At 40.2% G+C, this 27336-nt stretch overlaps 1 protein-coding gene across 2 annotated transcripts in view; it reads right to left on the reverse strand.

The window, feature by feature from the left end:
• ALS2 (alsin Rho guanine nucleotide exchange factor ALS2) overlaps positions 1-13190 on the reverse strand; it is an 81692-nt gene extending 68502 nt beyond the window's left edge. For both annotated transcript variants that reach the window (XM_023219075.2, XM_023219067.2), the window contains exons 1-2: positions 12876-13190; positions 775-854 (exon numbers count right to left, since the gene is read on the reverse strand). In XM_023219075.2, the coding sequence (XP_023074843.2) occupies positions 775-794 (20 nt within the window). In that variant the 5' untranslated portion in view covers positions 795-854; positions 12876-13190. The remainder of the gene's footprint in view (positions 1-774; positions 855-12875) is intronic.
• Positions 13191-27336: the final 14146 nt, after the last annotated feature.

Raw genomic sequence — 27336 nt, forward strand, 5'->3', positions numbered from 1 at the left:
TTGATGAGAACAACACGAGATACAGGAATTCATTTCACTGTATGCTGAGTTTAAGTGTAGAATTGCTATTTAAACTTTTAGGAATCAAGTTTGTAACAGATATCAGTAAAATCCTTCATGCTTTGTTCAAGTTCTAGCTAAAGAATTCTACACATCTGATGATTTTGGTTTAAAGAATACAAAACACACAGCTGCACAGTAATGACTATATCCTAATTGCCCTCTTCTAAGAAAAGGGTGTGTTAAGATATGTGCCACCATTGGTAATACATTTTTTCAGTTTCTTTTTTCTAGAACACTGATGCCAAAATTTTAATGAGGCACAGAAACTCTTTTGAATAGCTAGGAATTTCTCTATGTTTGCTATATAATATTCCCTTAAATTCTAACTGGACATAACCATGGTTCTATAGGAGGAACACTACACATTTAACCTTCCTTTTAGATATCTTCCTTAACTAGTTCTTTAGGGATGGAAGATGATTAAGATTAGCAAGGCTACTTCTAAAAACCTGAAATTATTTGTGAGGGAAAAATGGCTATAAGCACTTTAAAATGATGAAATGAAGACATTTAGTGCTTCTTACAAAGCTTACAACTAAGTAGCCTTTTTTAAAATTTGTTTTATCTTTACCAATCAACTAACTACAAATGTCACTATTCCCACTTAACAACCATCAACAAGAAAATTAAAACGAAGAGAAGCTACACATATGTGAAGCTGTTTGCTATGTTTTCCTAGGAGGATAAGAGAAAAGGAAGAAATGGTTTTACCTTCTCTTCTTTGAGTCCATCGGTCAGTGGGAACACTCCATCACCAAATCATTCCTTCTTTACAGAAAGTCTATCAAGACCTAAACAGTACAATACAAGTAAGGAAAAGAGCAGTAAAAGAATATTTTGCCCCTTCAGACATTAAAAAAAACAAAACAAAACAAAACAAAACAGCCCTCTAACAAGTGCACATTCACTAGGAAATAAATATGCCGTAAAACTATTTAAACTATTTCCTATCTTGCCTGCCAAAGTCAAACATGGGCTGAGCCTGCCCACTAAGCTTATAAAAATGCCCGTTGACTGTCAAATGTAATGTGAAAGGAAAAGACTACCCACAATTAAGCTGTACTCTTCCAGGCAACAGATTTTGTTTTTTATTATAAAGAAAAAAGTTCAATCTGAAAATCAATATGTTAAACACAAAAAGCACATACACATTAAGGTTACTTTTTAAATGCTCTATCTGGAAAGCATGAAGGCTTAAATACCAACCAACTCAGATTTTCTAAAATCTCTTCAGTAATGTATCTCATTCAAGTAGTTTTAATTTACACTTTTCAGTAGTGCACAAAAAAATTATGTCATTAAAATAGGAAGTTTTCCACTTATTGGAAGAAGGAACATTTTCCCCAAATCACCTTCAATTCAGACCAACATGCCTCATAACTCAAAACGGTTGAAAGAAAGAAGTCTGAACTTTAAATCAGCTGTTTTAAAATCCACCTTTAATAGAAAATAGCTACATGAAAATTATGGTTACAAATATCATAACCCATGAGTTTAGAAACTCAATATTTAATAAAATAAGAGATAGAAAAATAAACAGAAATGCTGAGTGCATTTCAACTCAGAAATCTACATTTGTAAGGGTACCAAAACACATGAAAACAAAAGCAGTTAGGTCTTATTTGTGTAAACCATAAAAATATTGGGGCCAAATTTGTGGTTTTTCTGCAAAAGGATATGGAATGGTCACTGTGTTCTGGAAACAGCCCATACTGGCAGGAGCGATCTACGGTCCATCTGTTTCCTCCAGGTTGCCTGTGAATTCTTACCATTTCCCATCTGTACATCTGAAGAAAATTACTTTCTACCTAATGCTTATTTTAGAAAGATTATGAATCATTCAAAGTTGGAAGATGGATACTATGTTAACAAGAGATATATCTGAATAAATTTAATAAATGCTATTCAATAAATACAATTAAGTGCTACTATGCTTTGTCCATGATAGTAATTAGCCTTTTGTAAAATGCACAGTTCATGGTGTACAGAGAAATTCTGCCACCAGATCTAATCTGTGCTTATCTATCGCAGATCATGGAGTTACTATGCCCTTGATTAAATTTCAACAATATGTAGCGGAAGCCAGAAAATTATTCTATGAGGATGTGGAAGCACACAAGCACACCTTACTTCACACAACTGACACACTATATGTAAACGGAATTTTGCCCTACTGACTAACAATCAAAAATGTTGAGAGTTTTTTGATAAAATGAATCAAGTCAACCTTTATTCTCTCTTAGTGCCAGATTTTTAGTACAGTTTTCTTAAAGTTGGTTATACCTTACTCAATATTATTTATCACCACCACTCATTTTTTTAACCTAAATGGAATTAAAACTCTACAAACTATTTTTACAACTTTCTTTTCTTACTTACACATAGGGCAGGCCAAATAACGGTCTCCAAAGGTGTCCAGGTCCTAATGCCCAGAACTTGTGACTATGTTAGCTTGCATGATACTAATCAACTCTCCTTAAGATAGAAAGATTATTCTGGTTATCCAGGTGGACCCAATGTAACTATAAACATCCTTAAAACTGCAAGAGGGAGGCAGGAGGAGAATCAAAGAGACATGATGATGGAGGCAGGGTTAGAGGTGATGCTACACTGCTGACTGAACATGGGAGAAGGCAGCCATGAGCCAAGGAATGTGGTGACAGGTAGCAGCTGAAAAGGCAAGGAAAAGGATTCTTTCCTAGAGTGTCCAGAAAAAAGCAGCCATGCAGACACCTTGACTTTAGGCTACAAGACCTGTGTCAGACTTTCAGCCTACAGAACTTGAAGGTAATACATTTGTGTTATTTTAAGCCACTAAGTTCATAACAATTTGTTGCAGCTGCAGTAGGAAACTAACATACTATTTCATAGACATCTTTTTATATCAGTATTTACAGATCTCTCTCTCTTTTTTTTTTTTTTTTAATGAAACAGAATTTTGCTCTTGTTGCCCAGGCTGGAGTGCAATGGCGCAATCTCAGCTCACTGCAACCTCCACCTCCCAGGTTCAAGCAATTCTTCTGCCGCAGCCTCCCGAGTAGCTGGGATTACAGGCACCTGCCATTACACCCGGCTAATTTTTGTATTTTTAGTAGAGACAGAATTTCACCACATTGGCCAGGCTGGTCTCGAACTCCTGACCTCAGGTGATCCACCTGCCTCAGCCTCCCAAAGTGCTGGGATTACAGGCATGAGCCACCTTAAGCCACCATGCCCAGCCCCTATCTCATTTTGTTTTAATAGTGTTTAATATGTTTGACATCTTCCAACAAGATATGTCTGCCTGAAACTCAAACAGGGCAATGAAGAAAAGAAAACTGATTGCTGAGGAAACATAACTAAAAAGGAATATTGCAACTAAATGTAGGGAGCTTATGTTATTAAAGTTTTATCCTCACATACTTAAGGGTGGTATTTACCAATTCTATTTAACCTAACATTCTTTCTCAATTATGTATCCATCCAGGAAAAGAAAGTAAATGAAAAACTTTTGTCTTTCTAACATTTTTATGATTGTCTCTCCAGGGAATCTATTAAGACTCACCTTAACCAGTCAAATAGCATTCAAATTTCTGTATGTTGTTTCATTGCTTTAACATTTTAAGTTTTTATAAAATTGTCTAATCATAAGACTTCCTCTGGGGATATTTCTTCCAGAGGAGCTTTAAGGTCTTTACATTCTTTAAGAGGGGCAAGATCCTTATACTCTGCTGCTTTTCTTCTGTTACAGTAACTTTCCTGCATAGACCTGTTAACCAGCTCTGATAAAGAAGCCATGTGATGCTGCATAAAGAGCATTTACTGTGGGACCCTCTCTTACCTTGCATGGCTTCTCTACAGACAAATGGCATCTCCATAAAATGAGCAAACCAGACATCAGCCTTCTGAGCCACAGGACACAGCTAGATCCACTTTAAAGTATACCACTCTATCCTTCAAATTATCATCTCCTTCACAGTGATATGTAATTAAACCCCAGGTGGCCCTTTAAACAAAGAGCAAACCTGGCTTCTTAATATAACTGATGCCACTTTTAGACTCCACTGGATACACACCCTTCTGTTACAGCTAACAGAGAAATAAGTTGTCTTGTATAAGCCAAGGATATCATTTTAACACCACATCCTGGAAGTGCCCTTAACAACAATAACAACAACAAAAATCTAGTCTAGATGTCCCAACTATTGTTAGAAAGATGAGCTACAACCATCTACAGGTCTGCAATACCTTAACCAGAAATCTATAGCTCTGAAAATTAAAAGTTTTTTCAATAATGCCTTTGGTGGCAAAATCTAATCTGACCTGAATTCATCTGACAGCAAAATCTGACCTGAACTAATACGAGGTTATTTATCACTTTTATCCCTTTAGTGTGAATATTCATACGTTGTGTTGTAGAAATATCAATATGAATAAGGCAGCACCACAGATCCTATAGGAAGTGTTATATAATATATGGCTTATGCATCTTATTCTAAAGAACAAAATGTAAATCTGAATTCCAAAATGCATCTTGCCCCAAGAGTTTTGAATAAAGGACCAGGAATCTATATTCAAAAACAACTACTATCATTTTTTAGTAGAAGTCTCAAAACTTTTAACTATTTTATACTTGGTTTCTTTTATGTACTTTGAAACATTTACTTCATTTTGGAGAGTACACTGGAGAGTTGCATTGCTTCCAGTGGGACAGTCTACGGATGCTTTCATGTTTTTTTTGTTTGTTTGTTTGTTTTTCATTTTTGAGACAGTCTTGCACTGTTGCCCAGGCTGGAGTGCAATGACGCAATCTCAGCTCACTGCAACCTTCGCCTCTGGGGTTCACATGATTCTCCTGCCTCAGTCTCCCGAGTAGCTGGGATTACAGGCGCACACCACCAGACCCAGATAATTTTTTGTATTTTTAGTAGAGATAGGGTTTCACTATGTTGTCCAGATGGTCTTGAACTCCTGATCTTGTGATCTGCCCACCTTAGCCTCCCAAAGTGGTGGGATTACAGGTGTGAGCCAATGTGACCGGCCAATTATCTATTTTAATGACAATGATTTACATTTGTTTCAAAAGTTTTAAGCCAATTTTATGGTGAACACTCATGAAGCATCAAAATGAATTTTTGCAAGGAATATCCAGCCTGCAAATACTCAGTCGGCTCATCTTTTCAATGGAGGAAGGAAGCCTGGATTCTTAAGTTTCATACAATGCTGCTAATTTGGTGAAGAAGAGGTGAATAAATGAGAGATGCTCTGGAGGCAGAGCAACTAGTACTCGGTGATTAGACAAAGGTGGGGGATCAAGGAGAAGGAGGTATCAGAAATGTTCCCTGGTTCTGCCTCAAACAGCTGTGTGTTGGTGGCTCCATTTCCTGAAATGGGCAAGAGTGAGGGAGACAGGATTCTGAAGCCAAGATAAGATTCTGGTAGGATAAAATTTATTTTTAAGTTCAACATGTCTGTGAGAAACCCAAGAGTACATATCAAGTAAGCAGTTAGAATATATGAGCATGGAATTCAAGAGAAAAGTCTCAGCTGCTGCTAAACTTGGGAGGGCGTATGGATAATGTTTAAAAACAAGACAATGGATAACGCCATTGGGGTATACGGAAAGAGAAAGGAAAGCACAGGGTCAAGCTTTAAGGAGCTCCTGCGCCTGGAAGTTGGATAGGATGAGGACTGGACAAAGAGGACTGAGATTGAGAAGTAGTCTGCTATGGGCACATGAAAGCAAAGGAAAGCACTTCAGGGAGGACGTCAGTTAGGTCAAGGCAGCTGGGGTCTTGTAAGAGAACTAAAGTGTCCATTGGATTTGCCAGCACAGGTAACTGCTGAGCATGGCCACAACCTCAGTGGTTTGTTTGGGCACTGAAAACCAGATTGAAGTAAGGTGAATATAAATGGAAGGTGACAATGTGGAAATATCTTTATTTTCAATGGGTGATCCTTTTGAAAAATGTTGAAATGGCAAACAAAGAAATGGAGTGGTAGCTGGAGGGGAATGTGAAAATGAAGGGTTTTCTTTTGCTGGAGGTTAGCGGGACAAGAGGAAGCTGAACATGTCTGCACGACAAAGACTGTGATCCTGGATAGAAGGATGATGAGGACAGTGGGCAGAGCCAAAGTCATAGACAAAGTGAAGGTGGATGCCATCCAGAATACATGTGGAGGGATGTTTGTTTGTTTTCCATAAGAAGAAAGGTCTACGTTTTTGAAAGAAGAGAGATCACAGGTACAGATACAAGCAGAATTATAAATTTTGTGGTGGGAGGATAAGGGTTCCATATGATGGTACCTGTAAGTGACGAGGACTTCACAGTATGCATGTTGTATAGTCTAATCTCCCTCCTGGCTCTACTCATTCTGTTTCTTTATTTTATCCCACCCTGCTATACATTTTTGTAAGCTGCTTTAAATCCTTTTGGGAACAAGGCAGGATATAAATAAAAATTTTAAATGTGGTACAGAAATGTGTTGAGTCTATTATCCTAAATGCAAAGAGAAAGTTAAATCATGCAGGATCCTACATATTCATCTCTACTAAACTATTTTCTGGATAAAATCTTTTTGGCTTAAATCGGTGAAAGGTAAATTTGTGAGTCGTAAGTATAATAACTTTCAAATGCTTAAATTTCAACCACTGAAACCACATGTTTTTTTTTCTTCTACTATGTTCCAGGTACTATGCTAGTCTAAAATTTCCATCAAAGCAGAGTGACAAATATCGTATTCTCTAGTACATCCCAGCAGCTTAGTTCTGACATATAACAGGCACTCAATAAATATCTGTAAATACATGAGTTTCTGCCCTTAAGAAATTTCCATACTAATATGTTCTCTTTCTCATTAGAATAATGGCTCTCCATAGAGTTAGTACCCTTATGACATAAGAAAGCTAATTTACACTAGCAAAGCTGGGCCTTCCTAGTCTTATTCTCCTGTCTCAAATACTGGTTTAAAATAGTAAAACAACAGTAATAATTGTAGTTATAAGAGTAATGTCAATCAGTGATTAGAATGACAAGACATTCAGATAGAAAGGCAATAAAAATAATAGGGGAGTAAACTGTATCATAATGCCCTGAACGGAATATAGACATAGAGTGACAGGTGACTTGGATACAAAATTACCATAGATTTCATGTAGCCATTAACACTTCCTTTTAAAAGTCTGAGTTGGTTACATTTTATTACAATGTAGTAGAGTGACAAGAGATTTGGATACCAAATTACCATCAATTTCCTATAACCATTAACGCCTCCTTTTTAAAGTCTGAGTTGGTTACATATTACTACAATGTAGTAAACCAGAGTTTACACTTTGAATGCAGTAAACAATAACAGAGTCTGGTATTTTACACATGGTAAATGCTTAATAAATAATTTGCTTTTAGAGGCTAGGTCAACATTTACACATGGATTATGGTAACCTTTGACTCAAACACCTGACTCACAAATAATCTATACACCAACAACAACTGCTACTTCCTGGATATCCTGCCACTGAAGCCTTCACCAACCACTGTGGAAGGTTCAGGAAAACTCGCTTTGCACTGTAGCCTTGGCCAACCAACCACCAAGAAGGCCATTTGGAACCCCACACCTCTCAGCCTTAACTGCTGCACAGAAAGCATTGCCCGATACCAGTATGGGAGCCAATGAGCCTTTAAATCTTGACTCAGAGTGAGGGAATTCAGTAAATTAAGGCATTGGATATATTCAGTAGGCTGGCCTAGAAAGCTACTTATTAGTTATAATTTTGTTACTAATAGGATATGCACTAAGTCACTGATTCAAAATATATTTTAAGCTCCTGGAGGTCAGAGACTATGACTTATTCATTGTATACTCTTGTACCCATAATAATCATTCTGAACAAGCTGGTTACATTTAAGTGAGTGCTTGAGTGAAAGATACAGCCCCTGATTTTCAGTTGCAATCCACAGACTTCCACGCTATAGATTTTTAGTGCCTGTAATAAAATTCAGTATCAGATACAAAAGAAAAAACTGTCTTCTCCTAATAGAAACTCATATATGATTTGCTAAAGGTATATCCTAACAATGAAGTTACTTTTATCTCATGTCACTTTAAAAAGGGTTAAACAACTCAGAGAAGTGTTCCTTTCTCCCTTTCTCCTTATACACAGACAGTTTTTGGTGCAATGAGAAACAGGAAGACTTTACAGTCTTTTTTTTTAATGCCTTGCTAATTTCATGCTGAAACTTACTGAAACTACACTCTCCTGGTTATGAGGATCCTCTAAACAGGAAATTATCCACAGTGGAGTGGGGTCAAAGTGTGTAAACTTGGTACAGTAAGTTCCCAGCAATGCCCACTTAGCTCTTTTTTGTACCCACTCTATATTATTAAACACATTTTTCAGGATTATTAAATAATAATCCCACGATGCATTGTGATGAATATTATAATACTAACAACTGAATTTCAAATTCCCAGGTACTGCCACTATTTGTGCCTGTTATTACATGGTACAGAGAATGTCCTGGTAAGTCCTGATACAAACTACTTATTCTCTTAATATTTGCAACTACTCTCTTATTAAAATGGCCACAATTTTTTAAAGGCAATATTAGATTTACAGTTCAAAGTATGATGACTTCTTTTACTAACTGATAACACTTAGTGCTTAGGATCATTCAGGGGCCACATAACCAAACAGGAAATATCCATACTAAAAAATATACATACTAAAAACTGATGATACAAGTTTCACTTACTTCAATAGTGCTAGTAGCAGGTATTCTTTATTAGAAATGAAAATATTGTTTAACTCACAAGTTTAAATACTGAGGTTACATTAGGGATCTGCTACTAAATGTTTTATTCATTAGTCAACCATTTAACACATTGTCATCGGGTTACTTAGTAATATCTACGGAGACAATTATTTTCTTTGAGCAATAACTAGGATACTTGCATTCAAGGTATAAACTCAAGGTAACTACATTGTAGTAAAACGTAACCAAGCTAAGCTTTGTAAAGTGTTAATGTTAATACTACACAAATCTGTAGTAATTTTGTATCTGAGTCACTCTAAGTCCAAATTCCTTTCAGGGCCTTATCATACAACTTGCTCCCCTATACTTCCAGAGTTCATGATTGGTATATGCCTACATTTCCCAGGTATCTCTAGAATGTTAATTCCCCTGCAGGCTTCATGTCCTGAAGAAAGCATTTTCCCAGGAGCACAAATAGCAAAGCAAAACTGACCAAATAATTGGTCTGTCTCCTCTCCTTAGAAAGGCTTTACACAGTGGAGCTGCACTGGTACATTCCTTTCTTACTGCAGGGAGAGAAGAGTTATTTTTCCACAGTCTCCTAAGTTGAGGGTACAAAGTAAAATAAAGCAAGCATATCGGGAAACAGCCCTGATTATAAATAAAAATGTTAAAGTGCTAGTTTCACAAACTATCTTAACTATACATAAAACTGTAAAAATAAATAACAAATATATGTACTCATCATCCAGTTTTAACACATATTAATGTATTTTCATATTGGCTTCAGCTCTTTCTTTAAAATACAAGAAAAAATAAGTAACAGAGGTGAGGAAGCTCCACTCAGAATTAGTTACTATTTCTAAAGTTAATGTATCTCATTCCCACGTTTTTATATTTACTTTTATGTACTTTCATTAGATATACACATATCAATAAATAATGCATGCAATTATGTTGCTTTTAAAGTGTACATAAATGCATCTTACTGTATAAATCCTTTAGCATTTTGCTTTTTTCATCCAGTATTACATACTTGAGATGTATATATGTTGGTGAGTATAGATCTAGCTCATTCATTTTTATGAGAAGATAGTATTGAATTGCATGAATAAACCAGTTTATCCATTTCCCTACTAATCTTTACAGTTGGATTGCTCTACTTTATTGCTCTTTTAAAGAGCTGCTATAATCATCCTTGTTATATGTTTGCTTAGGCAATTGCCCCAAGTTACTCAAGATCTTGGCTCTACAAAAATTTAGGCTGTGGAAGAAAAAAAAATCCTGGAGTGAATGTTAGCCCATCCGAATGCTATTATTGGGTCTAAACCACTCCCTTCCTAACAGGGAGGCCACGTGAACTGAAGAACTGTATGATGACTCAAAAGAAAAATATTTAAAATGTGATAATTAAGGGAAACATGAGATGATCAATTTGTGGAATTAATGAGACGAAAGCTGATCTTCTCTCTGGACATAATTCATTAGCAGCTAAGCGAACCTCTGCCAACAAACCCCAGTCTTTTCCTCATAGGTATTGAGAAAACTGTAAATTTTCTTTAAATTTAGAAGAAATATACGATAGCTCCAAAAACTACTATCTCACCAACACCAATTTAAATATTTTTCCCTCTACCCACTTGGATCAATCAGTTCAGCTACATGCAGGCAAACATCAAGACATAAGCTATAAGCTAAAGAAAGCACCATCACATATACAGAGGAATAAGAGATAGGGAAAGAAAATTAAATGCAATACTAAAAAGAAACAAGCCAGAAATTGTTGCTATTTTATTGGTGATTACCTAACATTTTCTTAAGGACTGACACCCCACAAAACCAAGTACTTTCTTATTACTGATAACAAAATTGTTTGGGCATCAATGAAGGGTTAAGAGACAAAAATCTGTTAAAATTCTACCAGGAAAATTCATATCCTGCATACACTTGAAATACGTGGTAGATTTAATGCCACCAAGTTATAAAAAAAGCTAAATGATTTAAAAGTCACAAATCCTCACAGCATGCCTCTGAGTGAGAAAGGTACCTCACAGTACCCAAAGCAGGTCTTCTTTTACACAAGCTTAAAAATCACCACTCTGCCTTTCTTCCTAGTTTTTCAACTCATACTTTACCTAGTCTCACATTAATACATAATTGTAGATTTTTACAAGTCATTCACATTTTTGAGATTATCATTAGAATGGACCCAGCAGCTACTGCTTTAAACCCAAATTTTTCATGAAAAGGTAGGAGATACCACCTAATTACAAAAACACTACATCAAGACTCATTGAAGTTCTTAGCATATCCTTTGTGTCTTTAACAGTCAAAGTACCCAAAGTAAGTGTTTCAAATGACAGCCCAAATTCTGAAAAACTGAAACTTGGAGAGAAGGGATTCCTGTTTATATTCATGTACATTTAAAAAATAAATGGCCTGCATAATGCCACTCAAGTTTTGTTCTTTTTCCCAGAATTACCTGTTTGGTATTTCATTTTTCTGGATCACTTTCAAATTTTAACACTGTTAAATAGTTTTGACGTTTTCTTGCTATAATTATGAATTTTAAATCTGCCAATACTGGTCATAGTTTAGAAGCTAATAAACTCGAACCAAGTATGGATTCTGTCAGTATCTTTTTCACATTAACATATCCTTATGGAATACCAAAATTATTACGGAACAACTTGAAATCATATTTTATAGCTACTTCCTTAAAATATTCAGTTCCCTTCCCCATCACTTAGGAAAAGAGTCAGTTTGGATCATGATGTAGTGGGAGGAATTAATTATAAAAATAGCTAATATGTATTGAGTACTTACCATAAAACAGGCACTGTAATAAATATGATACATGAACCATTACAAGAAAAGGTACTGTCATCAGGAAAACATTGTTAACCCCAATTTAGAGACAAGGGAACTGAGGCAGAGAGACTAAATAACTTGCCCAAAGTCAAAGATGTTAATGGATGTGACTCAGGGCATGTTCAGATGCAAAGCCTAGAATCTTAACCACTATGTTTATGTTATTAAGGTTAAAACACTGCAGTTTACTGCAAAAACAAATTTGTCACTGCTCTAAATTATTCATTAACTCAAAGGTCAAGCGGTCACTCCAAATCATATGATAAATGGGGGGAAAATGTGGGACTAACAGGTTTGCTGAAGTTTCGTACCTGCTCAGAATAAACATATCACACAATTTTATTCCGTACAGCCAAATATAAGGGTAACTGAGTAAAGATCTTCATTTGGGTACAGCAGTCAGTTCCTTCTCCATCCTAAACCAGAAAGAAAGCACTGTACTCGGATATGCCACTTCGACAAGAGTGTTTTCCTCTTCCACCATCAAAGCCCTAAGCAATAGATAGTACGATTCTACCCGCCTGTCTTCAAAGTAGTCCTATTACCCGAGGACCAACACCAGCGTCAAGGACCTGTGTTATTTTCCTGGCTTCGCTTCTCAAAATAACTTATCTTCTCCTCTTGATAAATCACTTGATACGCTCAAAGAGTTGCCTAAACTACTAATTCTTCTTATCAAAGCCATTTTCTTTCTCCGTAACCGCCTTTTCAAGCAACCCTTGGCTTGGTCCACTCTTCAACGCGATTTGCACCCTGTGGTAAGGCCGCCAGGGACACTCAGCAGGGTTCCCGGCCACGGACCGCAGTTTATCAGCTCAGCGACTAGTGTGGGCATTCAACAAATTCTCATGAATGAACAGCTGGAAGGCAGCGTGGGTGGAGGCGGGAAGAGGGGGGCTGAAGGAATTTCACGCGGCTGAGACCACTGCAGCAGCGGCGCCCAGTCTGGGGAGGGAGAGACCGTGGCAAGTGGGAGAATCTGGGGCCAAGGCAGGGGCCGCCTCCGGTGCTGCTAGACCGGCAGGCACAGTCGATCGCACGCAGAGCTGGGAAGATGCGGGCGCCGTCTCCGCAGGCCCCCGCAGCGCGCTCTCTGGCCTCGACAACAGCCTCTGCCTAGCTCCCTGTCCCCGGCCTTCCGCATACAAGGGGTCGCAGCCGATAAGCCCTCCTTAGCCAATAGCCAACCCGGGACCCGCGCTCGCTCACCTGAAGCTCCACCGGCAGCACCGCGCTCTGCATCCGGCGCGATCCTGGCAACCCCGTGGGTCCGCGGGATCAGCTGATTCATGGAGGGCGGGGCCTCCGGACAGGGCGGGACTGCAGGGCGACTAGCGAAGGTAAACGCGGGCGCGGGGGAGTCTCTTAGAATCCGAGCTCCTGGGAATTGCTCTTGGGAGACGGTCGACGGCGTCTGTTGGGGGACAAAATTACTGAGAATGCGTTAGGCACTGCAGGCTACGTACTTGGGAACGCAGCCCCTTCCTTAGGTTAGGGCGGAGCTATCAGTCCTGGGATGTGCTTTGACGATGACGTAGAATAGAGTCGTCCAAGCCTAGCTACCCGAGCGCTTCCATGGTAACAGGCGGTGGTGAGAGTGGTTGGGAGCAGCAGTCGTTTGTTACCACCTCAAACTGCAAGGGCCGGAAGTATGCAAGTAAAAAGGCTGAAATATTTTCAAACTGCCTTTATGGACCGTACCCTAACGTTGGTCGCTGTTCCCGCCCCCGCGAATGACGTCATCGCCTCGCGGCCCCCGTGGTGCCATTGTATCCGCAATGTGTAAACTTACTGGTTAGCTGCAACCCCGAAAGATGGGGTGGGATAGGAGAAAATGAATTGCCTCTCCAATTATTTCCGTAGGACTCCCCAATATACAATCAGTAAAATCAGATTCTTGTCCCGCGCAGTTTCATAACACTGTCGCAGCCACAGTCCCACCCCACCTAGCCTGCACTCCCAAGTCCTCCCATGATTTTATGATTTTCCAGAGCCACCATTCATGTCGCACAGTGGGTGCAAACCTTCTGCTGCTAGGCATTGTGCCCTCGCTGGACCTGCAAACCTGCAAATATTTAGACCATCAACGACAGATGTGTAGTCAGGTTCTGAAACTCCTATCTCATACTCACCAACACCCTCAACTCAATTTCCTCCCTGATCCTTCGCCCACCTGCAAAACTGTTAGTCTGCAACAGGTCACCCAACCTGCTCACTCCTGCATCGGTACAGAAAATCACACAACCCTGAGAATTGGCACCACTGCGAACCAAAAGTGTCCAACTTCAGTCGGGACTTCCACATGCGACTACGCAATATTGCTGAGCCTAAAACAGTCACGTTTACACATTGCTACTCAGATTATCTCCTATGCCCCTCCCCTACTGTTCCCAGCCCTCACACTCTTCTAACCTCTTGTTGAACTCTACTCACCCGCTTTGGTAAAAATAAAAATAAAAATCTTTGTCTCTTACATCTCTGAGGAAAGTGAGACCATCAGAGGTGAATTTCCTTAAATCCCAAATTCCACCAGCCACTACCACAAAACCTACCTTCAACCAATTTTGTTTTGTTTTGTTTTGTTTAGATGGAGTCTCTCGATCTGGCGCCCAGACTGGAGTGCAGTGGCGTGATCTCGGCTCACTGCAATCTCCGCCTCCCAGGTTCAAGCGATTCTCCTGCCTCAGCCTCCCGAGTAGCTGGGATTACAGGTGCCCGCCTACGTTCGGCTAATTTTTGTGTTTGTAGTAGAGATGGGGTTTCACCATGTTGGCCAGGCTGGTCTCGAACTCCTGATCTCAAGTGATCCACCCGCCTCGGCCTCCCAAGGTGCTGCGATCACAGGCGTGAGCCACCGAGCCCGGCTCCTTTTCACGGAGTCCTTTTCTTCTCCCTCTTTCTTCTTAGAAGAGGTGTTCTGTCCTCTCAAGATTAATGTCTCCACCTGAACTCAGGATCCTTCCAATCTACCCAAGGAAAGACTTTGTTCTGTTGATGAAAAAAGACAAACTTTGTGAAATATTTGAAGAGGTTAAATATACTCTGATCAAAACATGAGTAACCATGGCCTGGGACACAGCCTCAAGAAGTCCTGAGAACATGTGCCCAAGGTGGTTGGGTTACAGCTTGGTTTTATACATTTTAGAGAGACAGAAGTTGTAGGCAAAGACATAGATCAATACATGTAAAACGGGGGGCGGTGCTCACAGATCATAGGTGGATTCAGAGACTTTATGATTGGTTGAAAAAGCTAAGCTTTTCCTAAAGAGTTGAAGTTAGCAGAAAGAAATGTTTGAGTTAAAATGAGGGGGACTGTGGAAGCCAAGATTCTTGTTATGTAGATGAAGCTTCCAGGTAGCATATGTTATAGGACCTTAAAATGTGTCAGACTCTTGGTTAAATCTCTCCTGGATCAGGAAAAGACCTGAAAAAGGAAAGGGATTCTGTACAAAATGCAGATTCCCCCCAAAAGAGACAGCTTTGCAGGGTCATTTCAAAATATGTCAAAGAAATATATTTTGGGGTAAAATATTTTTATTTTCTTCAGGGTCCGCTGTCTTGTAATGCTATACCATAGTCAGATTGGAGTTGGGTAATCTTATTGCTACAAGAGTCTGTTTTGTCAGTCTTACGATCTCTATTTTCATTTCATGAAAATGGTTTAGACCAGTTTAATGCTGGTCTAAACTCCAAAGGGAGGGAGTATAATGAGATATGTCCAATCTGCCTTCCCATCATGGCCTTAACTAGTTTTTGAGGTTTTCTTTAGGATCCCCTTGGCCACAGAGGGTGGAGGGAGACCTATTCAGTTGGTTGGGGAGCTAAGAATTTCATTTTTTATTTATATTTCCATTACTTATCCCTTCTCCTTCATGTATTTTCAACCTCTGCCTCTCTTCTTATTCCTATATACTTACAGTGTGTAAACCTGCTATCTATCTCATCTTTAATTTTTTTACTTTCTGCCTTCTTTCTTTGCAACTTAATTTTCTACTTCTACTTTCTGACTTCCCAGTCTTCCTCACCCTTTCCTTAAGTCTACTGAAATTAACAGTAATCTTCTCATTTTGTAATCTAATGGTACTATCATAGAATGGAAGCATTCTATGCAACAATCTAAAATAAAGAAGATCATCTCTATATACTGATAGGGAATGATCTGGAAATTAGGAGTTAAGAGAAAAAAACTAGATGCTAAGTCCTGTGCATAGTAGTCTACCAATTGTGTATTATATATGTCTTTTCAGGAGAGAGATAGGTAGGTTGGAAGATAGTGTAAACTGAAGAATCACCTTTCTAAATTTGAGATATACAAATTTAGAAAGGAGATTTCTTTTCTTTTTTTTCTGAGACAGAGTCTTGCTCTGTCACCCAGGCTGGAGTGCAGTGGCTCAATCTCATCTCACTATTACCTCCGCCTCCCGGGTTAAGTGATTCTCCTGCCTCAGCCTCCCAATTAGCTGGGATTACAGGCACATGCCATCACACCCAACTAATGTTTGTATTTGCAGTAGAGATGGGGTTTCACCATGTTAGCCAGGCTGGTCTCAAACTCTTGACCTCATGATCTGCCCACCTCGGCCTCCCAAAGTGCTGAGATTACTGGCATTAGCCACCGTACCCAGCTGAGACTTCTTTTCTTATAAAGAGTTAAAACCTGCAAGGTGGCCATACTGACAGGCTTGGAAGTGTAGCCTACAGTAGAAACCATTAGCAGGCACTTTGAAGGAGGAAGGATTGAGGCAGGAGCTTTATGCTGAATGGGTTGGCTAAACATACGCATTCAACAGATTGAATATTCACTATGGGGGGTCCTGACACATGTATACTGAATAGCATGCATGTTACATGCATCCCATGTTCACTTTGGGGTAGAGACTTAACATTAATTGCATTATGTAATTATAATATCATTTTGATATAGAGGGCAATTATAATTACGTAATGCATTTAATGTTAAAGGTGAAGCAGGAATACAAAGGCACTCAAGTGCTCAGCCACTGTCAACTAGCCAGAACCAGTCCATGGTCGGTGGTCTCTTATCAGGAGAAAGTTACTGAAATCAGTCTCTTGTCCAATCAAAGCTGTTGTAGTTATGGCTTGTGGGACAGAGTCTCAGGTAGTCCGCATCTGGTGGTAAATAAGCTGCAATAGTTTTAATATTGCTTATCTCAATGCCAGCACTTGTTTAACTGCTAGAAAAAAAAAAAGAAAGAAAGAAACCTTAGGCAGTTAGAACATAGCTCATTCATTCATTCATTCATCTTTGAGACAGGATCTTACTCTGACACCCAGGCTGGAGTTCAGTGGCATGAACATGGCTCACTGCAGCCTCAACCTCCTGGGCTCAGGCGATCCTCCCACCTCAGCCTCCTGAGTAGCTGAGACTATAGGTGCATGCCACCACATTCAGGTAATTTAACTTTTTTTTTCTTTTTCTTTTTCTTTTGTAGAGAGAGGGTCTCACTCCATTGCCCAGACTGGTCTCAAACCCCTGGACTCAAACAGTCCTCCCACCTTGGCCTCCCAAACAGGTGTGAGCCATTTTACCTGGCCCAGAACATAGGTTATTCTTTAAGTGCAGGGGTGCATGACAACCCTTTCCTGGCGTGGCCTTAGATCCTGTTTGTAATTTGGTATCTTATTGCCACAAAGAGTCTGTTCCATCAGTTTTGTGATCTCTATTTTAACGGCTGGTCAGTTGTGTCTAAACCACAGCAGAGAGGGGTTATAACGAGACATGTCTGACTCTGCTGATGCCAGGAATTCAGTTTTTAAGGTTTCTCAGGGGTCCCCTTGGTCAAAAGAGGGTCCATTCAGTTGGTTGGGGGGCTCAGGATTTTAATTTTAGTTATCAACAAATAGATGGATGTAACATATATTTTTATCCTAGTATATGCATATATTAGCTCTGAAAGGATGCATTAAAGAGTGGCTACCACTGGGGAGGGGAATCAGGAACAAGAGGGAGAAAAAAATTCACTTTTCTCTCTATACCATTTTGTGCTGTTTAAATTTTTAATCGTATGCTCTTTGCTTATTTTTAAAGCTTTTAAACTTTATTTTATTTTAGGCAGGGTCTTGTTCCATCACCAAGGCTGAAGTGCAGTGGCACCATCTTGGCTCACTGCAGCCTTGACTTCCTGGGGTCAAGTGATCCTCCCACCTCAACCTCCCAAGTAACTGGGATTACAGGTGCACACCACCATACCTGACTAATTTTTGTATTTTTGGTAGAGATGGGATTTCACATGTGGCCCAGGCTGGTCTCGAACTCCTGATCTCAAGGGATCCGCCTACCTCAGCCTCCCAAAATGGCAGGATTACAGGTGTGAGCCACTGCACCCATCCCTAAACATTTTTTTTTAAAGGTCTAGTTCTCAATCATATCTTCCTTTCACTTTTTTCTTCCTTGACTGCTGGGATACACTCCTTCCAGGAGTCATAGCAGGAGTTTCCCCCTACTCCTTCAGACCTTTCCTTTACCTTGCAGACTCCTTCTTTCACCTGCCCCTTAAATTCAGGGACAAAATAAATATTTATTACATACTTATTATGTGTCAGGCATTGTTCTAGGCACTGAAAAGACATAATAATGAATAAAATTGACACGAGTCCCTGTCCTCATGGAACAAACACTCTGGTGGTGTGGAACACAGTCTCAACATGGAAGTCATCACTTCCTCCCTCCATGCATACAAACATCACTACTGACATCAAATGATGGAACCTGTGTCCTCTCCCCGCACATATAGGCTAGCCTTGAGATTTTTTATTTTTTTAAGTAATGGAATGTGGCAATAATGAAGTTCTGAATCAAGGCCTTAAAGAGAACTGTCAGCTTCCATGTTTCTCTCTGAAAAGCCAGCTTCCATGGTATACTCCAGATTGATTAGCCATATGAAAAGAGAGGTCACATGGATAAACATTGAGGTACCAGACATATGAGTAAAACCTTCTCGTACCTTCCAGGCTGGCCCAGTCACCTTCTGAATGCAGCTGAATGAGTGGCATCAGCCAATGCCAAGTGAAGCAGAAGAACAGCCTAGTCAAGCACTTCCTGAATTCCTGACCTAAATTCCTGAGAAATAATAAGTTGTTGCTTTAAGCCACCAAGTTTTGGGGTGGTTGGTTATGCAGCAATAACTGAAACAAGTGGAAAGAGTGGGAGATAATAAACAAATCTAAAATATGGTAATGACCAGTGCTATAAAGAGGCAAAATAGTGCAGTAGCTAAAAGCCCATGCTGGAGCCAGACGGCCTGCATTCACATTTCAACTCCAGCTTTGTGACACAATTTGTTTAACCTCCCTGTGCCTCAATTTCATCATCCAAGAAACGGATAGTAATGTCACCTACTTTATGGAGTGATGTGAGGTTTAAATGACCCAATAATATGTAAAGTGCTATGTATGGTACCTGGTACATAGTAAGTGTTATGTGTGTTGTTATTATTGAGAGCAACAAAGAAAGGTAGGGAAATAGAAGGCAAAGGCCTAATTTTATATTAACAGGACAGGGAAAGCCTCTCTTTTAAGAAGACGTCTGAACAGAGACTTGTAAAGAAGTGAGAACATAAACTACGTGGACATAACTGCAAAGGCAAGGAGGGCGGTGCTGCTAGAGCTGAGAAAAGAGTGGGGAGGTGAGAGATAAGAGTCAGTAGATAATGATCTGGTAATAGGACCAGGAAAAGAACTATGGGTTTATCTGAGTGATACAGGCAACCCTTGGAGACCTTTTCACAGAGGGTTTTGTAATCTGGCTTCCCTTTTTCAAGGGATGATTCTTCTGCTTTGTGGAGAGTAGAGAACAGAATGTAGGAGTGGAAGAGTGGAAGCGGAAAGATCAATAAGAGGCTAATGTAATAGTTGCAGATGGTTATGATGGCTTAGCCCCAAGCAGCAATGGAGGAAAGGTAAAAAGCAATTTGATTCTGGATTTATTTTGAAGGTAGAGCCTGCCATATTTGCTCATTGATTAGAAATGAGCTTTGAAAGAAAGAAGAATTAAGGCCTGAGTAAAGGCCTTAATTGGTAAAGATGAGCCGGCTGGGCACGGTGGCTCACACCTGTAATCCCAGCACTTTGGGAGGCTGAGGCAGGAGGATCACCTGAGGTCAGGAGTTTGAAACCAGCCTGACCAACATGGTGAAACCCCGTCTCTAATGAAAATGCAAAAATTAGCTGGGTGTCATGGCATCTGCCTGTAATCCCAGTTACTAGGGAGACTGAGGCAGGAGAATCACTTGAACCCGGGAGGCGGAAGTTGCAGTAAGCAACCTTGTACTCGACTCCGTCACAAAAAAAAAAAAAAAAAAAAAAGTGGTAGGCTATCATTTACTGAGATAGGGAAGACTGGAAAAAGAGTATGGTGGAGGCTATGGGAAGGAAGTATTAGGTTTTCATGTTCAGAAAATGGCAATATTTTATATGGCTACTAGGCATTGAATGGATAGGAGTCTGGTGTTGAGGAGAGTGATCAGGGTTGGAGATATAACATTAGAAGTCATTGATAGAAAAGAGAAGCAGTCTGAAGCCTGAGCCCTGAGACACTCATTCTATTTAGAGATTGTGAAGATGGAAAGCATCTAGTCCAAGATCCTGCTGAGTTCTCTGAAGGGAGAAATCATTTGTATTTGAGAAACAGAAGGCCAAAAATAGCTAACAGAGAAGGAGTGACAGGGAAGAGTGGCACAAAATGGGGTTGCAATGTTCATGTAGGGGTTGGTAGGCCAGGGTGTGACTTTGTATTTTATCCTAAATGCATCAGAAAGTTTTAAGTGGGGGAATGACCTGACCTGATTTGTATTTTTCGGAGTTCATTCTAGCATGTGCTTTACATGTACTTCCATTTCCTTACGCAGAATATTAAAAAGATGTTTACTTAAGAGTTAGGAGTTCATAAAATTAATATTATTTGTGTAAATTCATTCAGACTGAATAGATTATAGGAAATTTAGGAAGGAAGTAACCACCCAGTGGCTTCACCTTGCCTGCTGCCTAGATGGAGCTGATTTATCAAGACAGGGAAATTACAATGGAGAAAGAGTAATTCAGATAGAGCTGGCTGTATGGGAGACCAGAGTTTTATTGTTACTCAAATCAGTCTCGGGGGATTGGAGCTTTTAAAGACAAAGTGGAAGGTAGGGGCTTGGGAAGTGGGGAGTGCTGACTGGTAAGATTGGAGATGGAATCATAGGGGGTCGAAGTGAGGTTTTCTGACTGTCTTCTGTTCCTGGGTGGGATGGCAGAACTGGTTGAGCCAGATTATGGGTCTGGGTGGTGTCAGCTGATCCATCCAGTGTAGGGTCTGCAAAATATCCCAAGCACTGATCTTAGGTTTTATAATAGTAACATTATCCCCAGGAGCAATGTGGGGAGGTTCAGACTCTTGGAGCCAGAGGCTGCATGACTCCTAAACCTAATTTCTAGTCTTATAACTAATTTATTAGTCCTGCAAAGGCAAACTGGTCCCCAGGCAAGAAGGGGCCCTTTTTCATGACAGGGTAATTATCAATTTTGTTTCAGAGTCGAACCATGAACTGAATTCCTTCCCATAGTTAGTTCGGCCTTCACCCAGGAATGAACAAGGACAGTTCAAAGATTAGAAGCAAGATGGAGTCGGTTAGGTCTGATCGCTTTCACTGTCATAATTTCCTCAGTTATGATTTTTGCAAAGGTGGTTTCAGAAGCAGGGAAACTTAGTAGAAGGTATTGCATTAGGCCAGATGAGGGACGGTGATGCTTGGACTAGGGAGAGACAGCTGTATGAATAGAGAATTAGATAGATTTGAGTTATTTTCTGGAAGTAGAATTGACATGATTTACTGATGGATTAGATGTGAGATTTTATTTGTAAGCTGCCTGGGTTTACTTTCCTGAGTAACTCATTGATGGGAATACCATTTTCTGAACTGGAGAAAACTAAGGAGAAGCCATCTCTGCACAGTTCGAGAAATCTGTTTTTGATATATTATTAAACTTTGGAATACCTTTTAGGCAATCAAGTAGAAATGTCAAATTGACAGTGTTGTAGAGAGAAGTCAGGGCTGGAGACAGAGATTTGAGAATTATTCATAGATAGGTGCCATTCAAAGTCAAGGGACTAGATGAAGTTATCTAGAAGCAAAGTACAGATAAGCAAGTGTTGAAAAGGCCCAGACTGAACACTGGGTCCACTTAAATTAGGAAGCTGAGCAGGGGAGGAGGAATCAGCAAAGATGGTTGCAGAAGAATCCCCAGAGAGATAGGAGGAAAACCAAGGAAGTGTCCACTTCACAGAATCAAGGAGGCTTTCATAAAGGGTGGCATGATTATGGTGCTAAATGCCACCGAAGAGTAAAGCAAGGTAAGATCTGAGAAGTAGTCTTTGGACTTTGATAACATGGAATTTCTGGTGACTTGGCAAAGGCAGGTTTGCTAGAGCAATAAACACAGAAACTTTATTGGGGTGAGTTAAAGACAGAATAGGAGGTGAGGGAGGGAAGACATCTCCTTCAAGGTTTGCTGTGGAGTCAAAACCTGGGGCGGTATCTAGAGAGATTGTGGGGTCAAAGTATAGAGTAGATACTACAAACCCAAGCATTTAAAAACAACGACGACAGACCCAAGCATTTAAAAACGACGACAGATAGTATGACAGCAAAGCTGGATTTTCTACTGGACAGAATCTGATCTTAAAAGGAAAACAGAAAAAATATCCAAATTTATCTCTCTATATATTGTCATAGACTCAATACTGCGAGTGCACAGTCTGGATCAAATCTACTTATAAATATAAGTTCTTTTATCATGGCATATATAACACTAATTTACAAACCTGTCTGTCTCTCTTATTGGAGTCTAAGCTCTCAGACTATTTTACTCATTTTTAAATTATCAAGTCTAGCACAGTGCCTTGCACTTTACTGACTATTCGATGAATTCATTTATTGAGATTCAGCAATTTAATAATTTGTTGAAATGCAGTTCATTGAAATAGACATAAGTACTTCCCTTTTCTGTCACTTACCCGATTGCCATTGGTTATAGTTCACATCCTCTGATTGGCTGCCCACTGGGAGGAATTGAAGAGAGTTCCTCCCACTTCCCTATCCTTAAAAGTCATACAAGACAAGACAAGGATCTTCCTGGTCTCAAATGGCAAAAAGACTGAAGGCAATGGCTTTTCTGCCCCAGAGTGATCCACAAGTGTGGAGTGGTATGTGATGCAGCCTTTGGGAGGTGATGATATTTGGAATAATTTTTATAATGTTACAATATGATATATTTTTAATGTACTATTTGCAAACTTCTTTGTGTGTACATTTTATCCTCAAAACAACCCCATCCTAGGAATAATTATTCCTAAAATACAGATGAAGAAACTGAGGCCCAGTGACCTGTCCAAGTTCATTTAACTATTCTAAGTGAGAGAGGGACTCAAACCCAGGTCTCCAAACTCCAAATACTCTGCTTTCTCCCTCCTTCAACCCCTAATCAATCAAGGTGTTTTTATTTCATTTTTTATTTTTTGAGACAGGGTCTCACTCTGTCACCCAGGCTGGAGTACAGTGGGGCAACCATGGCTCACTGCAGTCTCTAACTCCTAGGCTCAAACAATCCTCCTGCCTCAGCCTCCTGAGTAGCTGGGACTACAGCTGCTTGCCACCACACCCAGAAAATTGTTTATTGTTTTTTTGATATTGGGTCTCATGCTGTCACACAGGCTGGAATGCAGTGGCACCATCATGGCTCACTGCAGCCTCGACCTCGTGGGCTCAAGTGATCCTCCTGCTTCAGCCTCCTGAGTAGCTGGGACCACAGGCAGGTACCACCATATCCAGATAATTTTTTGATTTTCTGTAGAGACAGGGTCTCCCTATGTTGCCCACACCAGTCTTGAACTCCTGACCTCAAGTGATCCTCCCACCTCAGCCTACCCAAAGGGCTGGGATTACAGGTGTGAACTACCACACCCGGACAAATTAAGGTATTAAGTAGAGTTCAGGACTAATATAAAAAGTGCGGTTTAAGAAAGGGATGATAGAGGATAACAGAAATGAAATAACGGGGTCAGCGAAGGCCAGTATTAAAAACTGAGGATAAGATTCATGGAAGGGTGGTAACAGGGATATGCCTCAGAGGGGGATCAGAATGAATACTAAGTAAACATTGGTTCCAGGATCCCATCCTGTGTGTATGTATATGTGCGTTTGTGGGAGAGGTGTATTCACATTTATGTAAATACTCTTATTTAATTTGACAAGTGTTTCTTAGGACTCTAAAAGAGGTAGAAGATCTAGTTTATACCCTGATAGTATGCTTACCATCTTGTGAGGAAAACAATAAAAATAGTGATTAGAAAGAACAAATCAGGATTGGGTGCGGTGACTTGCGCCTGTAATCCCAGCACTTTGGGAGGCCAAAGTGGGGGGATCACCTGAGGTCAGAAGTTCAAGACCAGCCTGACCAACACGGTGAAATCCTGTCTTTACTAAAAATACAAAAATTAGCTGGGTGTGGTAGTGCACTCCTGTAATCCCAGATACTTGGGAGGCTGAGGCAGGATAATCACTTGAACCTGGGAGGCAGATGTTGCAGTGAGCCAAGATCGTGCCACTGCACTCCAGCCTGGGTGACAGAGCAAGACGCTGTCTCAAAAAAAAAAAAAAAAAAAAAAAGGATTGCACAAATCAGTCAGTGAGTGACCCAGAGCTCCGCCTTGGGGGAAGTCAGTATTGGGGAGGGGAGGCCAAAGAAACAAGGAAAGGTTTAGCAGAGATGGCACCTCAGTCTGGACTTGAAGGAGGGCTAGGCACAACGGAAGGGGAACATGTCAGATGAGAAACACTTTGAAGGTTCAGTCAGATGAGCAAGGGAGGTTGGTTAGAAAGAGGAGCTACTGGTGTGGCTCCTGTGAACAGAGGTAGGTAGGGCACGATAGAGTCAGGTAGTTAGAAGCCAAGCTGAGGAATTGACACTTAATTCCATAGGTAAATAGGGGACCTTTGAGGATGTTTAATCAGAAATGATCAAAGAGGCATTTAAAAAAATAAACCACCGAAAGATCTTCTGTGCTTTCTTTCTTTCTTTTTTTTTTTTTTTTTTTTTTTGAGATGGAGTCTCGCTCTGTTGCCCAGGCTGGAGTGGAGTGGCCGGATCTCAGCTCACTGCAAGCTCCGTCTCCCAGGTTCATGCCATTCTCCTGCCTCAGCCTCCCGAGTAGCTGGGACTACAGGTGCCCGCCACCTCGCCCGGCTAGTTTTTTGTATCTTTTAGTAGAGACGGGGTTTCACCGTGTTAGCAAGGATGGTCTTGATCTCCTGACCTAGTGATTCGCCCGTCTTGGCCTCCCAAAGTGCTGGGATTACAGGCTTGAGCCACCGTGCCCGGCCTTCTTCTGTGCTTTCAAAGTACAGTTGTAGTCTGGGTACCTTATTCAACTTAACTATTAAAATAGAGACTGTGCGTATGTGTGTGCGTGTGTGCATGTGTCTGCGTGTGTGTGCATGTTGCATTTTTTATTCTTACTGAATTAGATTACATTTCATCCCTCAAGTTAAACAAGGTAGTTAAGAACAACTTAGACTATTGTTTTTAAAATATATATGCTGTGATTCTAAGTGGGTGAGACCTTAGAAAAGGGGCACTCACCCCTCATTGATATCTGGGAGTATTTTACTATGTGGCTAAACTTCATGCAAGAAGATAAAGCCCAAAATGATGAGCAGAGACCTGTTGATGACATGCAGTAATTTGGAGGAATGATTTAAATAGCAATGCTTCTACTCATCTCATACCAAAACATAATTAGTGGATTGAATGACTGATCACCAGCTGCAGGTAAGCAGATACTAGCTTGCTGTTTTTAGAATGGAAGCACATGCTGTTTGAGACTTGTTGAGACACATTCATAAATCCTATATTGACATAAATAATTAGACATCGGAGCCAGAATATTTTAATAAAAAGTAAATATCTAGATTTAAATAAAATGTCCTTCTATACCGGAATAGTTTTATGCAATGTGTGCCTAATGATGTTATACTTCTCTGTCTTATTCTTTTCTTGTCTCAGTGTTGTTGGCAAAGCCTGTGCTGTTGACATGGCCTAGCATTCTGATCTCAATCTGGGCATTACAAGCACCCTGGTTTGTGTTTTTCTTTTTAAGATTTCTTTCTTTTTTTTTTTTCTAAAATTTAAGAGCGGTAGTTTAGGGCTAAAGAGCTTCTTTTTATGTATTACAATGCACAACACATACATTGTTATATATGTTTTTATTTAAAAAGCATTAGTCCCCCTAGCTACCAAAAAATCATGCCTCAGATATTTGTTTGCAAGTGAATTGTTTTCCCATAGAAACAGTGAGGTTAATAATGGTTTAGTTCCTGGGCTGACTTACGATTACTGATTTATGACGTCGTTCTTAGCTGAAAGCAATGGTTTTGCAGTATTTTGTAATTTAGAAAATGAGAAGAAAAAACCCTTGGTATGGAGTGAGTCACTTTTCATGAATATCGGTGCTTAAAGAAAAGCATGTTTCAGGACCAGGACCAAGAGATCCACGGAAACTGTGGAGTTGTGGGGCACAGTGAAGAAGGGGTTGGTGAGCAGAAACAGCACCCTGCCCAGCCATATGGGAGCCCGAGGCAGAAGGAACGATGTGTGCCTTTATACTTATGGATGTCAAAATATCCTCCCACATATTGAATCAAGTAGAAAAAGTTAATACAATGCCTATAATTTGGGAAACACCTACATATAAAGCCCCATGTTGTCAATCTGTTCTCACATAGAGATCAACCCTCATAAACCCACCCTGTGGGGGCAGAGAGGAGGATTGGGGGGGGCCCTCCTGGCAGCACAGTGACCTGGGACCTGTGGACTGATTGGAAATCACTATTCTCTTTTTAAAATTCTGCTACTGATTATTTTGCTAATCATGGATTTTTGTGCATTAATTTTTATTTTAATTAATTTTTTTTTTTAGACTGAGTCTCACTCTGTTGCTCAGGTTGGAGTGCAGTGGTGCAATCTCGGCTCACTGCAACCTTCACCTCCCAGGTTCAAACAATCCTTCTGCCTCGGCCTCCCGAGTAGCTGGGACTACAGGCACCCGCCACCGCGCCCAGCTAATTTTTATATTTTTTAGTAGAGACAGGTTTTCACCATGTTTGTCAGGCTAGTCTTGAACTCCAGACCTCAGGTGATCCACCCACCTCAGCCTCCCAAAGTGCTGGGATTACAAGAGTGAACCACCACACCCAGCCTATTTTAATTTTAAAGTTTGTTTTAGAAATATTGCATTGTGAGATTATTTATTATTTTTATGCATTTAACTACTGAGTGTTTTGGGGTCCCCTTATGCTTCCTTTCAGTTCCAGCACCCATGGGAAACAGTGAGGAAGGGAGCTGCATAAGGGGTCCTCCAGGCGAAAAGATTCCCTCTTTCTTTTTCTTTTTCTCCATTCTTTCTTTTGTTTCTTCCTCTTTCCCTCCCTCTCTCCCTTCCCTTTTTCCTTTCCATTTTTTTTTCTTACTTTGCATCTCCACCTCCATCCCTGGCTGCTACAGAAGACTCTGCTATGGGCAGGAGCCACCGGATACTAGGGGCTGGGAGCTGGGAGGAGGACAGAATTTCTTAGGGGTGAATGGTCTAAACAATTTGCACAAAGCTTTAAAATAC

Source organism: Piliocolobus tephrosceles, chromosome 11 (genome assembly GCF_002776525.5).
Source record: "Piliocolobus tephrosceles isolate RC106 chromosome 11, ASM277652v3, whole genome shotgun sequence".
Classification (NCBI taxonomy): domain Eukaryota; kingdom Metazoa; phylum Chordata; class Mammalia; order Primates; family Cercopithecidae; genus Piliocolobus; species Piliocolobus tephrosceles.